This window comes from Phocoena phocoena, chromosome 8 (assembly GCF_963924675.1).
Source record: "Phocoena phocoena chromosome 8, mPhoPho1.1, whole genome shotgun sequence".
NCBI lineage: Eukaryota > Metazoa > Chordata > Mammalia > Artiodactyla > Phocoenidae > Phocoena > Phocoena phocoena.
The window spans coordinates 71,813,283-71,830,652 of NC_089226.1; the positions used below are offsets into that span (position 1 = coordinate 71,813,283).

General features: G+C 55.7%; 1 protein-coding gene across 1 annotated transcript in view; it reads left to right on the plus strand.

The window, feature by feature from the left end:
- OTOG (otogelin) overlaps window positions 1-17,370 on the plus strand; it is an 84,962-nt gene that overhangs the window by 48,461 nt on the left and 19,131 nt on the right. Inside the window, exons 31-39 of the mRNA XM_065882112.1 lie at window positions 2,534-2,560; window positions 5,041-5,208; window positions 9,391-9,663; window positions 11,614-11,731; window positions 12,471-12,550; window positions 13,000-14,807; window positions 15,618-15,786; window positions 16,063-16,208; window positions 16,767-16,856. Coding sequence (XP_065738184.1) covers window positions 2,534-2,560; window positions 5,041-5,208; window positions 9,391-9,663; window positions 11,614-11,731; window positions 12,471-12,550; window positions 13,000-14,807; window positions 15,618-15,786; window positions 16,063-16,208; window positions 16,767-16,856 — 2,879 coding nt within the window. The remainder of the gene's footprint in view (window positions 1-2,533; window positions 2,561-5,040; window positions 5,209-9,390; window positions 9,664-11,613; window positions 11,732-12,470; window positions 12,551-12,999; window positions 14,808-15,617; window positions 15,787-16,062; window positions 16,209-16,766; window positions 16,857-17,370) is intronic.

Sequence of the window (17,370 nt, forward strand, 5' to 3'; positions counted from 1 at the left end):
AGAGGCACCACAAAATAGCAGTTTTTCTGGAGCACTGGTGGTCTGCAAATGCTTTTGGTTGCACCCTCCTATCAAGTGAAAACATTTTGAGCACACACAACATGTGTGTGTGTATATATATATACACACACACGCACACATACACATAGATGCATGTACGTATATATGTACTATTAGTAGTGTAAATGTATGTCACAAAACAGATACAAAAGTAAATATTTAAAAGAGGAAATAAAATTCATAGAAATTTAAATGATTAATTATTATTTGTTTCTGCATACCAAACATCTTCCTGGTGCAAGACGCCTCGCTTTGTGGTGCAGTGGTTATTATACAGGTGCTGGGGCCACACTGTCTGGGTTCAGACTCCAGTTCCACAAAGCAGGGTGGCCTGGGGCATGTTCCTTATACTCTGACTAGTAATTGAGAGTTAAGAGAACTGTACCTTCCTTGCAGGGAGCTGTGAGATTTACGTGAGAAAATGCAGGTAAAGCACTTGGCACGGTGCTTGTGCCAGAGCTGAGGTTGCTGTCATTTTTCGTGGGGACATGGGTGCTGGCACGACAGCTCCAGGAAGGATGACCTCAGGAAGAAGATGGAGCAGAATCTGCCTTTGGCTTCCTTTTTCTTTGCCCATTTTACCGTGAGCCTCTTCTGTCACAGAAGCCTTGGGTCCTCATGCAGTCTGCTTCTCCTTCTACTTCTCTGATAAAAATCCGTCAGGAAGGAGAAGGGAACACACGTTTACTGAGAATCTACTGTGTGCCAGGCCCTGTGCCTTCTGTGCATTAACTCACTTAATATTCAGGCCTAGGGTGAAGCAAGTGAGGCCAGTTCCTGGAGCACAAGATTTAAGGGGGTACCAAAAAAGGCAATTTTTTTTTTTTTTTTTTGCGGTACGTGGGCCTCTCACTGTTGTGGCCTCTCCTGTTGTGGAGCATAGGCTCTGGACACGCAGGCTCAGAGGCCATGGCTCACGGGCCTGCGGCTCACAGCCGCTCCACGGCATGTGGGATCTTCGGACCAGGGCACGAACCCGTGTCCCCTGCATCGTCAGGCGGACTCTCAATCACTGCGCCACCAGGGAAGCCCCAAGGCAATATTTTAAGGCAATATTAAAAAAAAAAGAAATCAAAACTAATGCAGAAACATCTCTGATGAACAAAATATCACAATTTTAAGTAATGACAGCCTCAATATTGTTGATTTTTCCTTTTGCCTCAGGCTCCAGTATGGCTCAGCAAGGTGCTGTCACTGATCTTGTCTATTTTAAAATTTTGATATTTTGTCCATCATGGATATTTCGCATTAATTTTGCAATTAAAAAATTGTATTAAAATATTACATATCCTGATTACTGAGATTTTTGAGGTCCCCCTAAATTTTGCACCTGAGGTGAGCACTTGCCTTACCCCAGTCCAGGCCTCACAAGTCTGTGGGGCAGATGGTAGTGGTAGTCCCCGTCCTACAGAGGAGGGCACTACATTTCAGAGAGGTTGAGAAACTTGTCACAGTATGCACAGCTGATGAATGAGAGAGATGGGATTTCAGTCCAGGTCTGCGGGGCTCTAGAGAGTTGGCTCTTGACGACTTCTCTGGGTGACCTCTCATTAACCTGGTACACAGTTGAAACCAGATACTTGGAGATCTTTTAATTTTCGAGTTCAGTCTTCTGAGTCCACAAGTGAGGAAAAGCACATACTTACCCATAGCCACGTGGTGGGTCAGCCTACTGGTTCCTGGTGCTGTTTCCAGAGGGCAATGCCAAATGCAAAGGAATAGTGTTCATCATGGGGCTTTGGGGGTGTGGGGTGGAGTTGGTGACTGTCTTCAGACCATGCCTGTGAGTGAGGGAGACCCCTCCTCAGCCTTTGTCCCAGGTCTACTCGGTCAACTGGCTTTTCATGGTCTTGCTCCTGGCTTCAGGTGCCCCCTACAAAATCCCCAGCTTATCCCAGCGGACTAAGGAATCCGTGGCCTACATGCCAGGGGAACAAGCTGTGGTGCTGTGCTGCGCCACTAGGGGGCGTATGGAGCACATACTTGGAGGAGCTTATCAAAACCTGATGGAGACTGCACCCAGGGGCCTGAAAAAGGCTTGGATTCTGGAGGCCCTGGGTCCCTTCCTACTCAAGGCTGTTGAAAGACCGACTTCTATCTTGTGCTTGCATTCCTCCAGGACCTTCCACGACATTTCCGATTGGAACTTCCATTCCTTGGTTCAATTCTTGCCCTTTGAGGTCACACAAAACATACCCTTCTGTCCCAGCATTCATTCATTCATTCATTCATTTGGTACATGCCGAATGCCTACTCTGGGCCAGGCTTTGAGCTTTGTGTTAGGGGCACAGAGAGGGAGCCATTGTATTTCCTACACCTTAAGATATCTGGATCTAATGACCATGTCTGAATCTTGGTGTTTGGGAGACAGGCCAGGTCCACCCCTTGGGGAAGGAGAGAGAGCTGGGATGGGGCTTTGGCCCTGCGCATCTGTTCCAGGCTTCTCAAGAAGTCTCTGTTCTCTCTCTTTCAGCATATGACTGTGACTTCTTTAACAAAGGTAAGCTCATCCTCCCCAGGTGGAGCCTTGAAAGCTGGGGCACTGCCATCCCTGCCCTGGGGCCACAGCAGTAGCAGCCATCCTGAGGCCCTGCTGGCCCTGGAGGAGCAGTCATGCAGACAGAGCCCTGACAGTGCAAGGCCCAGGGATGCCCCGGAACTCTGTCTCCAGCAGCTCCTGCAGCCTCTGTCCAGAGCCCAGGCCAGGCTAGCTTCCTGGGGATGTGCTCATGCGGGGCAGCTTCACCAGGAAGTGAAAACCCCATTTGCACCAACGTGCTGCCCCATAGCTTTCATAATCTAGCTCATCAGGCCCACAGGACATTGTCTTGGGTTTCCTGAAGTTTTGAGTTGGCAAAGGCAAATGCAAACTGCTCTTCCTTTGCTGGGGCGGAACTTACAGTCTGGCACAGCCTGTCAGATTCATCTTTAAGTTTAGCCAGTGTTGCAGGGCACCGGGATACGCTCCAACTTCTGCATTAACCAGGTCATGACTAAAGACCCCAGGGAGGTTAATGACCAGTGTTAGAATCCATGAGTCAATTTAATCACTGGAGTTGGGTGGGATTGGAGGGCTGCCCAGGAGTAGTTTTCAGCAGTGATCTTTGTGTGGTGGGGCCAGGTTGGCAGAATTAGATACTCATCAAGTCCTTGGTGCCATTCACCTTTGACTTCTGAGGTCCCCTCTGCCCCCACTTCCAGGCACCATCCTGCCAGGAGCAGGCCTGTACAGGTAAAGGCCCAAGGCTCTGTCCTCACATAACTGCATTATCAGATTTGGTTTGAGAAACGTCCTCTGGCGAGAGTATAGTGGGTGAAATAGTGGGGGGACTGACTAGAGAGACAAGGATGCCAGTTAGGGGATCCGTGAGATGAGGGCTGGACCAGGGTACAACATGATCATTTACAGTGCCTTCAGTCCCACCAAAATGCTAGCCTCAAGGGGCTCCTGATGGCCCAAACCTTTAACCCCTGACGGCAGGAATCTGCAATGGGAGGATTGCAGTCCCTGCACAGGCGGGGTCTGTCTGACACCAGGCAAGACATTTCAGCAAGACAGCTCTGAGCAGAGTGTTCTCCCTTCTGTGGCATTTTGGGTGGCAGTAACTGGCAAAGGACAAGCTGTTTCTAGCATCCTGCACCCGCCCACCCACCCACCCACCCATTCTTACTCTGCTCTTCTACCAACATTTTCTTTGGTCCAGGCCTTTGCCGAGCGCTGGGGATTCACCAGTTAATGAGACCTGTCCCAGTGGTGCTCTGGAGCCGGTCCACCCTGGCTTTCTAGAACCCAGTGTGTGTTCTTCACTCCACATTCAGTCGGTAGTTTGAAGTTGACCACTGGTGGGAGTATTTTTTCACGGAAATCAGCAAACATTACCAAATGGGGTTTTGTTTGCTTGTTCATTTTGTGAGAGCTGATTGTTAAGCCAGCACAGCACTGCCTGTGTCCTTTCTGGTAGGGAAGACAGACGTGGACCCCCGATCGAGACCCTCCTCATAAGAGCTGTGATCGGCATGAGCCGTGCTCCGAGACCGCTGGAGCACAGGGGAGGGAGGACGCTTGCGTGCAGTGGGAGAGGGTGCCGGGAGAGCTTCACCACGAAGGTGACATTTGAGCTGGGCCCCAGAGATTGAGGAGGCGTTGGCCCCGGGCACAGAACGGGGTGTGGGGGGGGGGACTGCGCTGAGTGGGTGGGACAGCGCGAGTGAGACAGGAGGTAGGACACAGCACAGCTCTTACAAGGAAGAGCGAGAGAAATTCAGTGTGACAGTGGCAGGGGTTGGGGCGTGAAGGGCCCCTGAATCAAGCTGGGCTCTTGGAGTCTATCCTGAGGACAAAGAGGAGCCACTGAGGGGTCACCGAAGGGAGTGTGGCTAGGAGGGTGACTGGAGGGCGGGCCACACCAGAGGCTGGGAGGTCAGTTATGAGGGCTGTTGCAGTGGTCTAGGAAACCCATGCCACTGTCCAGCTTACTGACAACCAACCACCGCAGGAACCCAAGAGACACAGAAGTGACGCGTGTTTGAAATAAATAGATAAACACAAATGCTGAGCCCAAGGCTTCCTGGTCTTTACCCTTCAGACCTCAGGTGGGTAGAGACCGGGTCTGGCATCTTCTCCCAGAGGCAACTCTGAATAGTGCAGCAGCTGGAATGGTAGAGTCTCAGTCAAGGCCCATGGAGAGACGTTTGGGGGCCCAGATGCCCCCCAGGGGTGGCCTTGTTTCCAGGCTTCCTGTGAAGTGATTTAGGTGCTGTGCGGAGGGTCAGTTCCCATCAGGGGCTGGCAGCCTGGGGTTCCCGTCCCTTCCTTTTCATGGGAATCAAGGTCCCCGGGGCCGGGGGTGAGGGACGTGACCAAGAGGAGCTCTTTAGCATCCTCTCTCCTCCCGCTTCTGGCAGGGCTGGGCAGGTAGTGATGGGAGGCGGGCACAGTCCCATGGCGGCAGGGCTTATGACTGGGCCCCCTCTCTCCAGCACTAGGTAAGGGCCCCTACCAGCTGGCCAGCTTGGCAGCCAGTGGTGCCCTGGTGGCCATGAAGGTGGCAGGCGCTGCCATAGTCCTAGTGAGAGCACAGGATGTGGCGCCGGGGGACATTGTGAACTTCCTGCTGACGGCTGCCCTCTACAAGGCCAAGGCCCACGGTAAGGCCCACCCTCTGGCCCCACTCCAGCACTTGGTGGAGGGAAGCAGGTGCTGGAGGAGGGGAGGATGCTACGACCCTAAGCCAGCTATAGTAGCTGGAGAAATGTGGGGCTCCAGCAGGCACCCCTTTCCCAGTTGAGACAGGGTTCTGGGTCAGCCTCTTAGCCTCTTTCAAGAAACACCTTCTGTCTTCTTCTTGAAAAAACCAGAGAGGCCAAGGTCCAGATGTCCCTTTGGACCTTGCTTCACACAGCAGCTGTATTCCAGAAAAGCTGGGTGGCAATAACTACTACTTCCCATCCCTCTCCCTAAATTTCCTTCTTATTCTCCCTCTTCCTACCCCCCTCCCCACTTCTCCTCTCTATTTTTAAGACTGGATAGACTGTAAATACCAGAGGGGAACTGGCTGTTATATTAACTCCAGTGGGACCTTCTCCTGTGAATGGAGGAGTGGGCTCTTGATTTGCTCAGGTTATGGTCCTGAGTTCTGGTCTGGTGGGTTACACAGACTGAGGCACACCTGGAACTAGCCAGCCTCCTGGGTCTCAGACTGCAAGCAGACCTAAAGGGCTTAGCTGTAGTGGGCACCATCTTCTCTTCAGAGTTCAGTAGTGCCTGAGGGGTGGCAGGACCTTGCCCGGTGGGGAGTGACCACCGGTGGTGTTTGTGTTGGGCACTGGGCCAGCCAAGGCCTCAGTTCACCAGTGCTAGGAAGCCTTCTCTTCTGTGGCCATTTGTGTGTGTCCCAGTGTGTGGTCACTGTGATCACTGATCAGGGTTTCTCCCCGCAAATCCTGTTGGTCCCATCTAGTCAGTATCTCCCTAATCACAGGGATGGTCCGTGAAGCCAATCCCAGCATCGACCGGAATCTTGAACCAACACACATCTCAGTTCATTCCAGGCTAAGAATTTAAGTTCTCAGATTCTCACGTCTGTGGTTTATCTAGTTACGAGGATCATCCTCTCTTTCTCTCTCTCTCTGCCTCCTCTCCTCCTCCCCTTCCTCTCTCCTTGCCTCCCTCCCTTTCATTGAGCCCTGTTCCCATGCCAGGCACCAAGCTGGGCACTGGGGAATCAGTGGCATCAGAGCCACGACCCCTGCCCACCAGAAGTCCACAGTCCCATCCAGGGGACAGACATGTCAAAGGCAGTTACAATGCCTGTGGGAAGGAGGAGCCCCTAACTCAGTCTTGGGGAGTCAGGAGAGGCTTCTTAGAATAAGTGTTGTCCCTTGAAGGGTTGAAAGGAGCCAGGAAGGGACTCGTAAGCCAAGCTCAGGAGGTAGATCTTTATACTGAGGGCAGTGGGGAGCCATGGAAGGGCTTTCAGGAGGGGAGGGACATCCCAGGCACAGCTAAGGGGATGTCCATGGTGGGGTGAGCCAGGGGTACAGTAGGAGGCGCCAGGAGGAATCACGTCACTGCACGAGGAAACCTGGGAGTGAGGAGCCAGGGACTGGGCCACAGGAGGGCCAGGAGCATCCCCACTGCCGCAAAAGGGAACACTTCTTCCCTAGACATTCCCGACCCCCAGATCTGTGTGGTCCTGCTTGAAGAAGGAAGGGTGTCTTATAACATTCCAGATGTAATGGACCATCTGCTTAGTGGGAATTTTCTGTTCTCCATTCAGTATTTTAGCCCAGTAAGTAAGGTCTAGTCTAGAGGGGGTGTTGATTTTCCAGTGGTTTTATGGCATGTTAAGCAAACCCTAGAGTAGCCTGGCCCTGGAGAATGTCACTGTGGATGGGATGCCCAGAGGCTGTGAAGGCCAGGCTCCCACTCCCACCCCATCCTGTGTTCCTTCCCTGTGCTGTGCCCAGAGTACTGGACAACAGAAGAGAACATACCTTCCAGGTAAGATTTGGGGTGGCTGCGTCGGGGAGGTGTCTCTTGAATTTGGCCTTGAAGGATGCGTAAGGTTGTGATGGGAAGAAATGGAGAGCAGAAGATGCCACAGAGAGGAGGATTCAGCAGTCATTTGGCCTGAGCCTCTCACTCTCATGGTCTTGATGTCCTATAGGATGTACTAAAGGGACACAAGCCACAACCTGGTACATCTCCCTGGAGTATCAATTTTACTTAAAGATTTTTGGAGGAGGTTACTGATTTATTATTAACAATACCTCACTCTTCTGTAGCACCTGCTGTGTGCTGGGCACTGTTCTAAGTGCTTCATATATAATAACTCATTTAACCCTCACAACAATCTTAGGAGGTAGGTGCTATTATTTTCCCAATTTACAGATGTGAGAACTGAGGCCCCGAGAGGTTTGGTAACTTACCCAAGGGGACATCACTTGCAAGTGACAGCAACCAGGCTGTCACTTTTGTCAGGCTCCTCCCAAACAGAGATATTAAAAGAGAAATAAAATTTAGAAAATGGAAGGTAAAAAATCATTTGATTATTTAAGGTAAAACACGAGACTTTGTACAGTCAGTCCTCTGTATCCACGGTTCCACATCTACGAATTCAACCAGTCGCGGGTGGAACTTCAGATGGAAACCTACGAATACGGTTGGATGACTGTACTGGGCCATTTCATGTAAAGGACTTGAGCATCCTTGGATTTTGGTACCGGGGCGGGTGTACCGAGAAACAACTGTACCTCTAGGTCTGGCTTTCAGCCTCTCCCCCCGTTAGGAGGACTTCAGGACAAATGGTTGAGAACCTTGATTTAGGCCAACTCCAGTCTTCACAAACAAGAAAGCCGAGACCCAGAGAGGGGAAGTGAGTTGCCTGAGGTCACCCAGTGAGGGACTCAGCACTCTACCCGCCTGGGCTGCCCCATGCCCACTCCTGGATCCCATCCCTGGGGCTGACTGCGCAGTGGTTAAGAGCCTGGGCTCCAATCCTGCCTCCTTTTTCCACTGTCAGTGTGACTCTAGGCCTCACCGCCCTCATCTGTAAAATGGGGATGCAATGTCATCGCCTTCTAACCTGTTATAGAATTTGCTTGTTCATTATGTTTACTCCCCACCCACCACCCGCTACTTGAATGTCAGCTCCGTGAGGACAGGGGATTTGTCGTTTTGTCCCCTATTGTGTCCCCAGTGCCTGGAACAGTGCCTGGCCCCTGGTGGGGGCCTCAGTAGTGTTAGCTACTGAATGAATGAATTCACCGCCTCACAGGGCTCTCTTGGAATTTACTACAAGCAGCGGGTAGAGAGCTTGCTCAGCACTGTGTCCGGCACGGGGTTAAGTCCTGATCAATAGCAGTTGTCGTTGACATGAAGAATTGATTCTTCCCCCAGTTACCTCATTTCTTCTCACAGCTGCCCAGGGAGGTCTAACAGGAGCTCTGTGCAGTATCTCCTGGGGCCACGGGGTGGAGGGGTGATGGGGGGAGGGGGAGACACACCAGGCCCTGTGCTGGGCCTTTCACACACCGTTCGTCCCTCACAGCCTGGAGGCGTGAATTCACTTGCCCACAGCACAGCCAGCCATGGTGGGCCGGGACTCTGGACACCTGCTTGTGCATTTGGGCCCTGACCCTGCAGGGCCCTGTGGTGGGGGGCAGGGGAGATCCACCCAGCAGCGTGGAGATAGGAGAGAGGACAGCGGAGCCCAGTTCTTAGGCCTCTGGGCAGGCCCCTTTCCACCTCTGGGGCAGTGTCCCTGCCGTGGGTTGGGCTCAGCCTCAGGTCCCCCAGCTCTGACCCTCTGGGATTCTGTGAGGAGCGGGACCAAGAAAACTGACAAATCAGCAAACCCCAGCTTGTCTAGTGCGTCCCATAGAACAGAACCCCACCAGGACAGCTGTTTCTGTCTGTCCTACTCACTGCTGTATCCCTAGCATCTAGACTAGCACATGGTACACGGAGGGGCCTCAGAGATGTTTGCAGGAGGGAGGGAAGGTGGAGAGAGGGAAAGAAGGAGGAAGAAAGGAAGGAGGGAATGGAAGGAAGGAGAGAGGGAGGGAGGGAGGAGGGGATAGTTCAGTCACCTCCCCAAGGCTCTGCAGTTGGGGCTTTAACCCCCAACCTTCCCTCCCTCGGGTGGAGGTGGTGTGTGCCAAGGGGCAGCCAGCAGGCAGAGGTGGGTGGGCTGAGGGGAGGCGGGCAAGCTTGGAGGAGCAGGACCCAGTCCTGAGTCGCTGAGACTGCAGACGGTGCCTGGGTGTCTGTCCCCTCCCCGCATCCGGACCTCTCTCTGCTGACCTCACCCTCGTGGCTCTTTGCAGACCCAGATGTGATATCCTTGGAGGCAGCCGACAGACCCAACTTCTTCCTCCATGTCATGGCCAACGGGTCTCTGGAGCTGGCCAAGTGGCAGGCCAGCGATGCCTTCCACCACCATGCCTCCTTCTCGCTGCACTCGTGGCGTGCGGGCCTGGTGGCCCTCGAGTCCCTGGCGGAGCCTGGGGCCTTCCTTTACGTGTTGGGCCCAGTGCTGGTCCTCCGGCTGTACGAGCACACGGAGGCATTCCGCCGGGGCACGCTGTTCCGCCTTCTGGGTAGGTGTCCACCCTGCATCGCCCTCAGCTCCTCCGCCCCTGACTCAGCTTCCCTCCCACCTCATCCTTCCAGTTGCCTCCAAGAGACGAGATCCTCACTCTCCTGACACAGGGAAGCCACGTGGGTGCCACCCCTGAGATGGGAGGGGGCCCGGCCTCCTTGTTGGTGGCCTAGGGAGCCTTGGGCATTGTGACTTGGGGCCCAGCCAGCTTCCTGGGTCCTGCCTACTCCCACAGGCCATTTACAAGGTCTAAAAATAGGGCGGCCTTTGTGGAAGCGAGAAAAGTGATCATTGTGGCCTCAGCTTGACGGCCCGCAGGCTCAGGTTTCTTGCTGATGGGGGCACATGCCTGCCCTGTGAGCTCAAAGACTGCCCACTGGGGCACAGCCTGAGGAGGCCACAGCCCCCCTGGCTCCCATGAGAGGCCCAAGAACCTGGGCGGTGATGGGGCAGCTTCGTGCCCTTTCCAGCTGAGACCAGTGGGTTCCAGGGCTTTGCCATCTCCCTGCCAGGTGGGTGAGCCCCAAAAGTAGTTGTCCTCTGCCTAAACCCTGGAGACAGTGATCGCAATTTCCTTACTGCTCCAGGCTGGCCTCTCTGTCCTGCACGTGCACATGTATGTTTGTGCTGTATGAATGGATCCATTTACACGTACACATGTGTAAATATGTCCCCAGTCAGCCTTTCGTTTATCATCCCCCACCGCTCCCAGCCCAGGGCTGGGCCAGCTCACTCTGACATTCAGTGGTCACCTATCAAGTCCACCAGTGAACCCCACCCAGGGCAGATTCACCACTGGCTGTGATGGCAGGACTTGTGTCCCTTGCTGGAAGACACCCAGGCTCTGAAGGCAGACAGTCCTGATCCCGGGCCTTGGCACTCGGAGGAGCCCCAGCCCCCCTCTCCTCGACCCTGTTTCTTCATCTGTGCAACGGGGGTATTTGCCTCAGAAGGTTGTTGCGAGGATTGACCGTATCTCCCGGGCTTTGCTCTGGGCCTGGCTCAGAGTAGGTGCTCCCCAGATGTAAGTTCCTAGTTCTGGTCTCAAGGATCTTACAAAAGCAGGCTCCTTCACAGTCAGCAGCAGGCTGGGGACTGGGGATGGGGCTTCGTTAGGATGGGGCTGCCTGGGTGGGATTGCTCCCTCCAGCCTGCTGGGGAGCTTGCCCACGCCTCCCAGCTCAGGCCATGGTTTCAGAGACTGATCACTTGTGCCAACATGGTCTGGGGTCTTGTCTGCCTCGAAGCCCCCCACGGGCTCCAGACTTTCCCTGAGGATCTTTCACTTGTCAAGGCACTGGCCACAAGGCCTTTTTTGAGGAAATCTCCTTTGGGAAAGTTTAATATTCCCGGCATCTTCTGTGCTCAGTTTCCTCTTCTGTAAAATGGGGATAATAATAGTGCTACTTCATCGAATTACTGTGAGGATTAATGAGTGAATACTTGTGAAATGTTGAGTGTAGCGCTTGGTGTTAAGAGTTGGCTGTTGTTATTATTATTGTTAGCTAGCAAGGTCTAAGGGGGCAAGCCTGGCCACCAAGGTCCCAGAAGGTCAGGGTGACAAGGCAGCCTTATGGAAAGATCAGGGGTCCCAGCCTCTTCTTTGGCCGCCTCTGAAAGCCCAGCTCCAACTGCCCATTCCATAGTCCCACCCCACCCCCGGTCCTCAGCCCCTCCACCAAGTTCCCAGAGTCCCGACCCAAAGATCCCCCAGCCACCGACCTCAGCTCTCAGGAATATGGTTTCCCCTCAGGTTGGATTTGATTTGATTTGATTTTGTTTTGTTTCATTTCATCTCATTTCGGTCTTCACTTTTCTTGCACGAGTCCATTTATCTCTTCCGCGGAGCAGGATGGGCATGGGCTGAGGTGGGATGACCTCTGTGCTCTGGCACCTGATCAGGAGCTGGGGCTCAGTCTCACTGTCTCGGGTTGGGCCACCTTTCCAGATGCCAAGCGCTCGGGGGCTCCCTACCCCACCTGTGAGTGGCACTACGATACCTGTGCCAGCCCCTGCTTCCAAACCTGCCAGGACCCACGGGCAGCCAGCTGCCAGGATGTGCCCAGGTGAGGTGGCATGGATTCAAGGTGTGTACCTCAGTGTATTTGAGCATACACCTGAGTGAATGGCTTTGTATGCAGTCTGTGGGTTTAGGCGTGAGCATGTACTGTGGTGTGTGTGTATTCACACGTACTTGTGTAGGTTTGTTTTGTGTACTGGGTATGGGGATGTGTGTGAACCAGAGTGAACCTGCCTGATGTGGGCATATGTGAATGTCAGTTTGTGCACATGTGTGTATAGTTGAGCCCTGTGGGCGTACAAAGGGTAGCTGGGGGTGCACAGCTGTACACAGCTGTGTGTATGTACATGCGTATGAGCTGCATGTATCTGGGTGCTGGTGCAGCTGGGTGTGCGTGCATAAGGTACGCTGATGTTTTGGCGGACTGTGTGGACGTATGTGTATCCACGTGAATGGCTTTGAGTCCTGCAGGTGTGGAGGAGGAACGTGAGAATGCGCGTAAATGGAGACACGTGTGCATGTGTGAGTGTGGGCACAAGTGTGCACATAACCAGACTTTGTTCGTGTTTTCCTCTCAGCCTGAGGGCAGGAGTGTGCAGCATGCATGTTTGGGTATGTGTGCTCCTGTACATGCTGTCTCCACGGAGGTTCATGTGAGTGTGTACATGAGATGCACACACACACGTGTGTCATGAGAAAGGATGAGGTCTGTGCTCCGTCCGGGCGAAAGGCGGTGGCCCTCCTGGTGCTCCAGACCGCTGACTGGCCCCCTGCTCTGTCCTCAGGGTGGAAGGCTGTGTGCCTGTGTGCCCCACCCCCAGGGTCCTGGATCAAGTCACACAGAGATGCGTCTACTTGGAGGACTGTGAGTGGCCTGGACTTCTCATCCCTCCTTGTACCTGTAAACCCCCCGGGTCCCTGGTGAAACAGGGTTAGCACAGGGGCCTCTGGAAGGAGAGCACTCTAGAGCAGGCAGGGACCTCATCTGGTCCATTCCCCCCAGTTCACAGAAAAAATGAGGCCCATGTGGGGAAGGGAACTGGCTGGGGTCACGTGTTGAGATGCGGCCAGACTTAGACCTGAGGGCTCTGGGCTCTGGGCTCAGGGTTTGAGGTGTGGGACAGGGTCCAGACCTGCTGACTTCTCTGGGCCATCTAACACCACGTGACAGAGTCCCTGACCAGCTGTCAGAAGCTGCCTACCCCCCTCACCAAGGGTGCCAGCCCAGGAGCCCCACATCACAGCCCTGCCCAGTGATGACCCCTGCGGCAGCAGTCGCCCTGCTGGCTGAGCCTCTTCTCTGGTCTGCCCCAGGTGTGGAGCCTATGGTTTTGGTTCCCACGGAGGCCTTTGGCAACGAGACCCTGCCTCCCGGTCAAGAGCTGCCCACCCCCAGTGACGAGGAGCTGCAGTTTCCACAGGAAGCTCCCGGGGCCCCAACCCACAGGCCAGCACCCACACCGGCTATCCCGCTCACCACGGCCCTGAACCCACCCGTGGCTGCCACTGAGGGGCCTGCTCTGTCTCCAGGCCCCACCCAGACCACTCAGAAGCAGCCACCGGGGGTCACTGCATCTAACGTCCCTGAGCACCCCACAGAGGCCCCAGCCAGCACGGGAGTGACCGCCAGCCACCTGGCCACCCCTCGTGTCCCAGAGCCCTCATCCCTTCCCCTTTCACAGCAGATGCCCACATCAGGCATGGGGTCGGGTGCCATGGAGACGACCAGGGTGACTGTGATCTTTGCGGGAAGCGTCAACATCACAGTCTCCTCCCTGTCACCCCCTGCACCTCGCTTCCCTCTTGTGACCAAAGCCGTGACGGTCCTAGGCCTTGGCTCCTTGCCTGTTAAGACGACACCCCTCCAGCCCTCCCCGAGCCTGGAGTTGCCCGCAAGTCCCTCTTCCAGGCCTGTGGCTTCCCCTGCAGTGACCTCCAGGCCTCCCACTTCCTCAGGATCCCACGAGGCTTTGCCGACACCATCAATAACGGAGGTCGTGACGGGGACAGGGATCCCCCGTCCCGTACAGTCCCAGAGCATTTCCAGTCCCAGCAGCCCCCCAGCTGAGTCTAGAACAGCCGCAGAACAGATTCCTGCCAGTCCCCTGGTGACTGAGATGGTGGAGACAGCGCCATCCACAGAGAAGGTCCAACCTGGGCCCAGCCAGGCCACGGGCCCACCAGCATCCCCACTGCCAAGCCCATTCCCCATGACCCCGCCCCACCCCACTCCGCATGCCACCGCAGCCGCCGCCAGGCCTCCCGCTCTGCCCTCGGGGCCTGTAACTGCCGCCAGCCTGTCCACAGTCGCTCGTGGGCTGGGGGCCACACCCTTCACATCTCTGGAGTCAACTCGGCAGCCCCAGCTCCTCTCTGGTCTGCCTCCCGACACCAGCCTGCCCCTGGCCAAGGTGGGCACGTCCGCCCCAGTGGCCACGCCCGGCCCCAGCGTCTCTGCCATCCCCCCTCCACTGCAGCAACAGGCCGCATCTCCCGCCGTGGCCACAACTCTGCCTGCTCGGACACTCAGCCCCGCACTGCCTCTCACCCAGGCTGTCCTGGCCCAGGTGCACCCGCCCAGTCATGTGGTTCCTCAGGCAACAGGCACAGCTCCAGACCTGCTTTTGGGGGCCACGCTGCCAGCCTCTGGGGTCGTGGCTGTGGCTCTGGCTGGGGGGGCGGCCTCCACAGTATCTGCTGGCCCACGAAAGAGCACCACGGAGAAGATGGCCATCCTGTCCGAGCAAGTGTCTCAGCCCACCTGGATATATGGCTCTGCCCAGGGGGGCCCCACAGAGCTCACGCCTGCTGTGGCCCACACTGCTGCTACCTTGGTGACGGAGGCTGAGGGCCCCTGGGCTGGCACAGTACCACTGGTGCCAACGTCCTACCCGCTGATCAGAGTCTCAGCCAGGACGGCCTCCCGAGAGAGCTCGCTGGTTCTGCTCCCCCAGCTGGCTGAGGTGCATGGCACCTCGGCAGGACCTCAGCCCCAAGCAGAGCCGGAGGGAGAGGCTACCACTGAGCAGTCTGGGCGCTCGGCTCCAGCCCAGAGCATCTCGGCAGGTCCGGCCGAGTCCTTGGCCACCACCACTGAAGCCAGTACATCTGAAATCTGTGTCGTGAGTGACTTGTCAGGGTTCTGCCCCTGTATGTGAACCCTCCATGCCTTCCCTCCTCCTGTGCCCCGGGGCTTGGACACCATCGTGCTCTCACATCCTCAAGGTCGGCGGCAGCGTCTCCTTAGCCAGCTTCCAGGCTGCCAGATGGCCGTTTAGTCACCATCCTGACCCCTGCCCCAAGCTCCTGGAGCCTGCAAATTCTCCAAGCTCCTCTGGGCCTCTGATGCCATAGCAGATCCCTCCATGCCCCACCTGGGACCCAGGGGCCCATTGGCTGGCTTGGTGTGCTGTTGTGTGCATCGCGTGTGTGTGTGTACCCATATGGGACTGTGTGTGAACTCGTTTGTGTTTACGTGTGTGGGACCCCATGTGAACGCTCATCTGTGTGTGTGTGTGTTCTTATGCATGTGATGTGTGGTGTTGCAAGGTGGTGTATGTCTGCGTTTGTAAGGAGAGAGATAAACTGTGTGTGCGTGCATGTGCTTGGGTCTCTACGAGTCTGAGCTAGTGGACCTGCTACGTACCTAGAACTCTCTGCAGGGCCAGGTGGATGTGCAGACTCTCTGGGACTCAGTCCCCTGACCCCAGTCTCACTCTTAGCCCAGCCCTAGGCCCCCAGTGGTGTGTTGGGTGGGTGGAGGGAGGATGAAGGCACCATTCCCTTGTCGTTGTACCTCAGGGTCCCCTACCTGCCAGAACCTATGGGGTAAGGATCTGTGCCCTCACGGCTTGGGGGTAGGTGGGGCAGGGGAATGAGTGACCGTGGTCCCAAGGGGATTGCTCAGGCTGTTCCTCCATCCTGTGCCCCAGCCAATCGCCGAGCAGGACTGCGTCCGCCACATCTGCCTGGAGGGCCAACTGATCCGAGTGAACCAGTCCCAGCACTGTCCCCAGAGCACTGCGCCTCCTAGCTGTGGGGTCCTGGGCCTCGCAGTGAGGGTGGGCGGTGACCGCTGCTGCCCCTTCTGGGAGTGTGCCTGTGAGTCGTGGGGTCCGCGGGCGCCTCCCATGTCTTTCTCGTACCCTGAACCCGGCACAGTCTCTGCCCCTCTCCTGTGTGCTTTCCAGCCTCAGGGTAACCCTGACATGAACCCCCTGTGGGACCTCTGACCTTCCTACCCTTGTGACCTCTGATCTCTGTGTGACCGTCCAGCCCCCCAAGGCCTCTGGATCACCCAGGAGAAGGCCTCATGTTCCTGGGTGGCCTTGGCCCCCAGGGGCATCTGTTTATTCTTCTCGTCCCTGCCCTCCCCAGGCCGGTGCTCAATCTTCCCTGATCTGAGCTTTGTCACCTTCGACGGGAGCTATGTAGCCCTGTTCAAGGAGGCCATCTACATCCTCAGCCAGAGCCCCGATGAAATGGTCACTGTTCACGTCCTCGACTGCAAAAGTGCCAACCTGGTGACTGTCCCTGGCTTCCCTTCCTGCTGGGGCCTTGAGACCTGACTAGGTTTGGAGGGGAGATTGAGCAGTGAGTTGGGTTTTGAGGGTTATCAGAGGCGAGGACAGATGAAGAGGCCCCTGCAGCAGCTCCGTCTGTCTCAGTCATGGGGCTCTTCTGGAACCAGCACCTGGGGAAAGAGTGAGTGGAGCGCCACCTCCTGGCCCTTCCTGGGGCCTGCACCGTTCCCAGCTGCCTAGGCCCCTGTGAGAGGCACTGAAATGCAGAGGAGCTGGGATGCCACCCCTGGGATATGGCCTGTGGTCAAGGGTGCTGGCTGCAGGGAACCGCCTACTAGGATGCTCCCATGAGCCAGGTGAAAGGAGGCAGCTTTCTGGGGGGCTTGCAGGAGGTCAAGTGGAAGCAGAATGTTCTGTGGGACTCTGTGCACCATCTGCACCACCCCAGTGGGTGCCCCTAGCATACTGAGGCAAGGTTGGGTTGGGGGGGAAGAGTTGCTCCCCAGGAGGAGGCGGCAGCAGGGCTCCAGGTAGATGAGGGCTGGGTTCTCTCTGCAGGGGCACCTGAACTGGCCGCCATTCTGCCTGGTGATGCTGAATGTGACTCACCTGACCCATCAGGTCACCATTGACCGCTTCAACCGGAAGGTGAGTGCATCAAAGAGCAAGCCCCCAGGGAAGGGCAGGAGTCAGGCGAGGGGCGGGGCATCAGGGGAGGAGGGGCTTTGAGGCTTATTCACAACTGGGAGTAAGGGAAGGGAGGGATCCTCTAAAAGAAAAATAATGCAAAATTAGGTATATTAGGAGGTGATTTTAATTAGAATATTTGTGGCCACTCTTCATGTCAGGGGAGGAAGTGTACCAGGAGGAATATTGCGACCGAAAAGAAGTTAAATGGCGAGAGACAGTAGCCTTAAATGATTGTGGTTAAAATATCTCACTTCTGCAATTTTTACAAAAATATAAGGCCATGTGAACACACTAAGATGCATCGGCTTCACATCAAGCCCACCTCTGTCAAGGAGGCTGGTGCCCAGCCACAGCCCACCCTCTGTGGGGTACCCACCCCGAAGGCTCTGCCTTAGCTCTTCCCAGGGGGAGGGTGAGTAGGGCTGACTCATCTCTTCCTCAGGTCCCAAAGTGTCGGCTCTCCCCACCTATT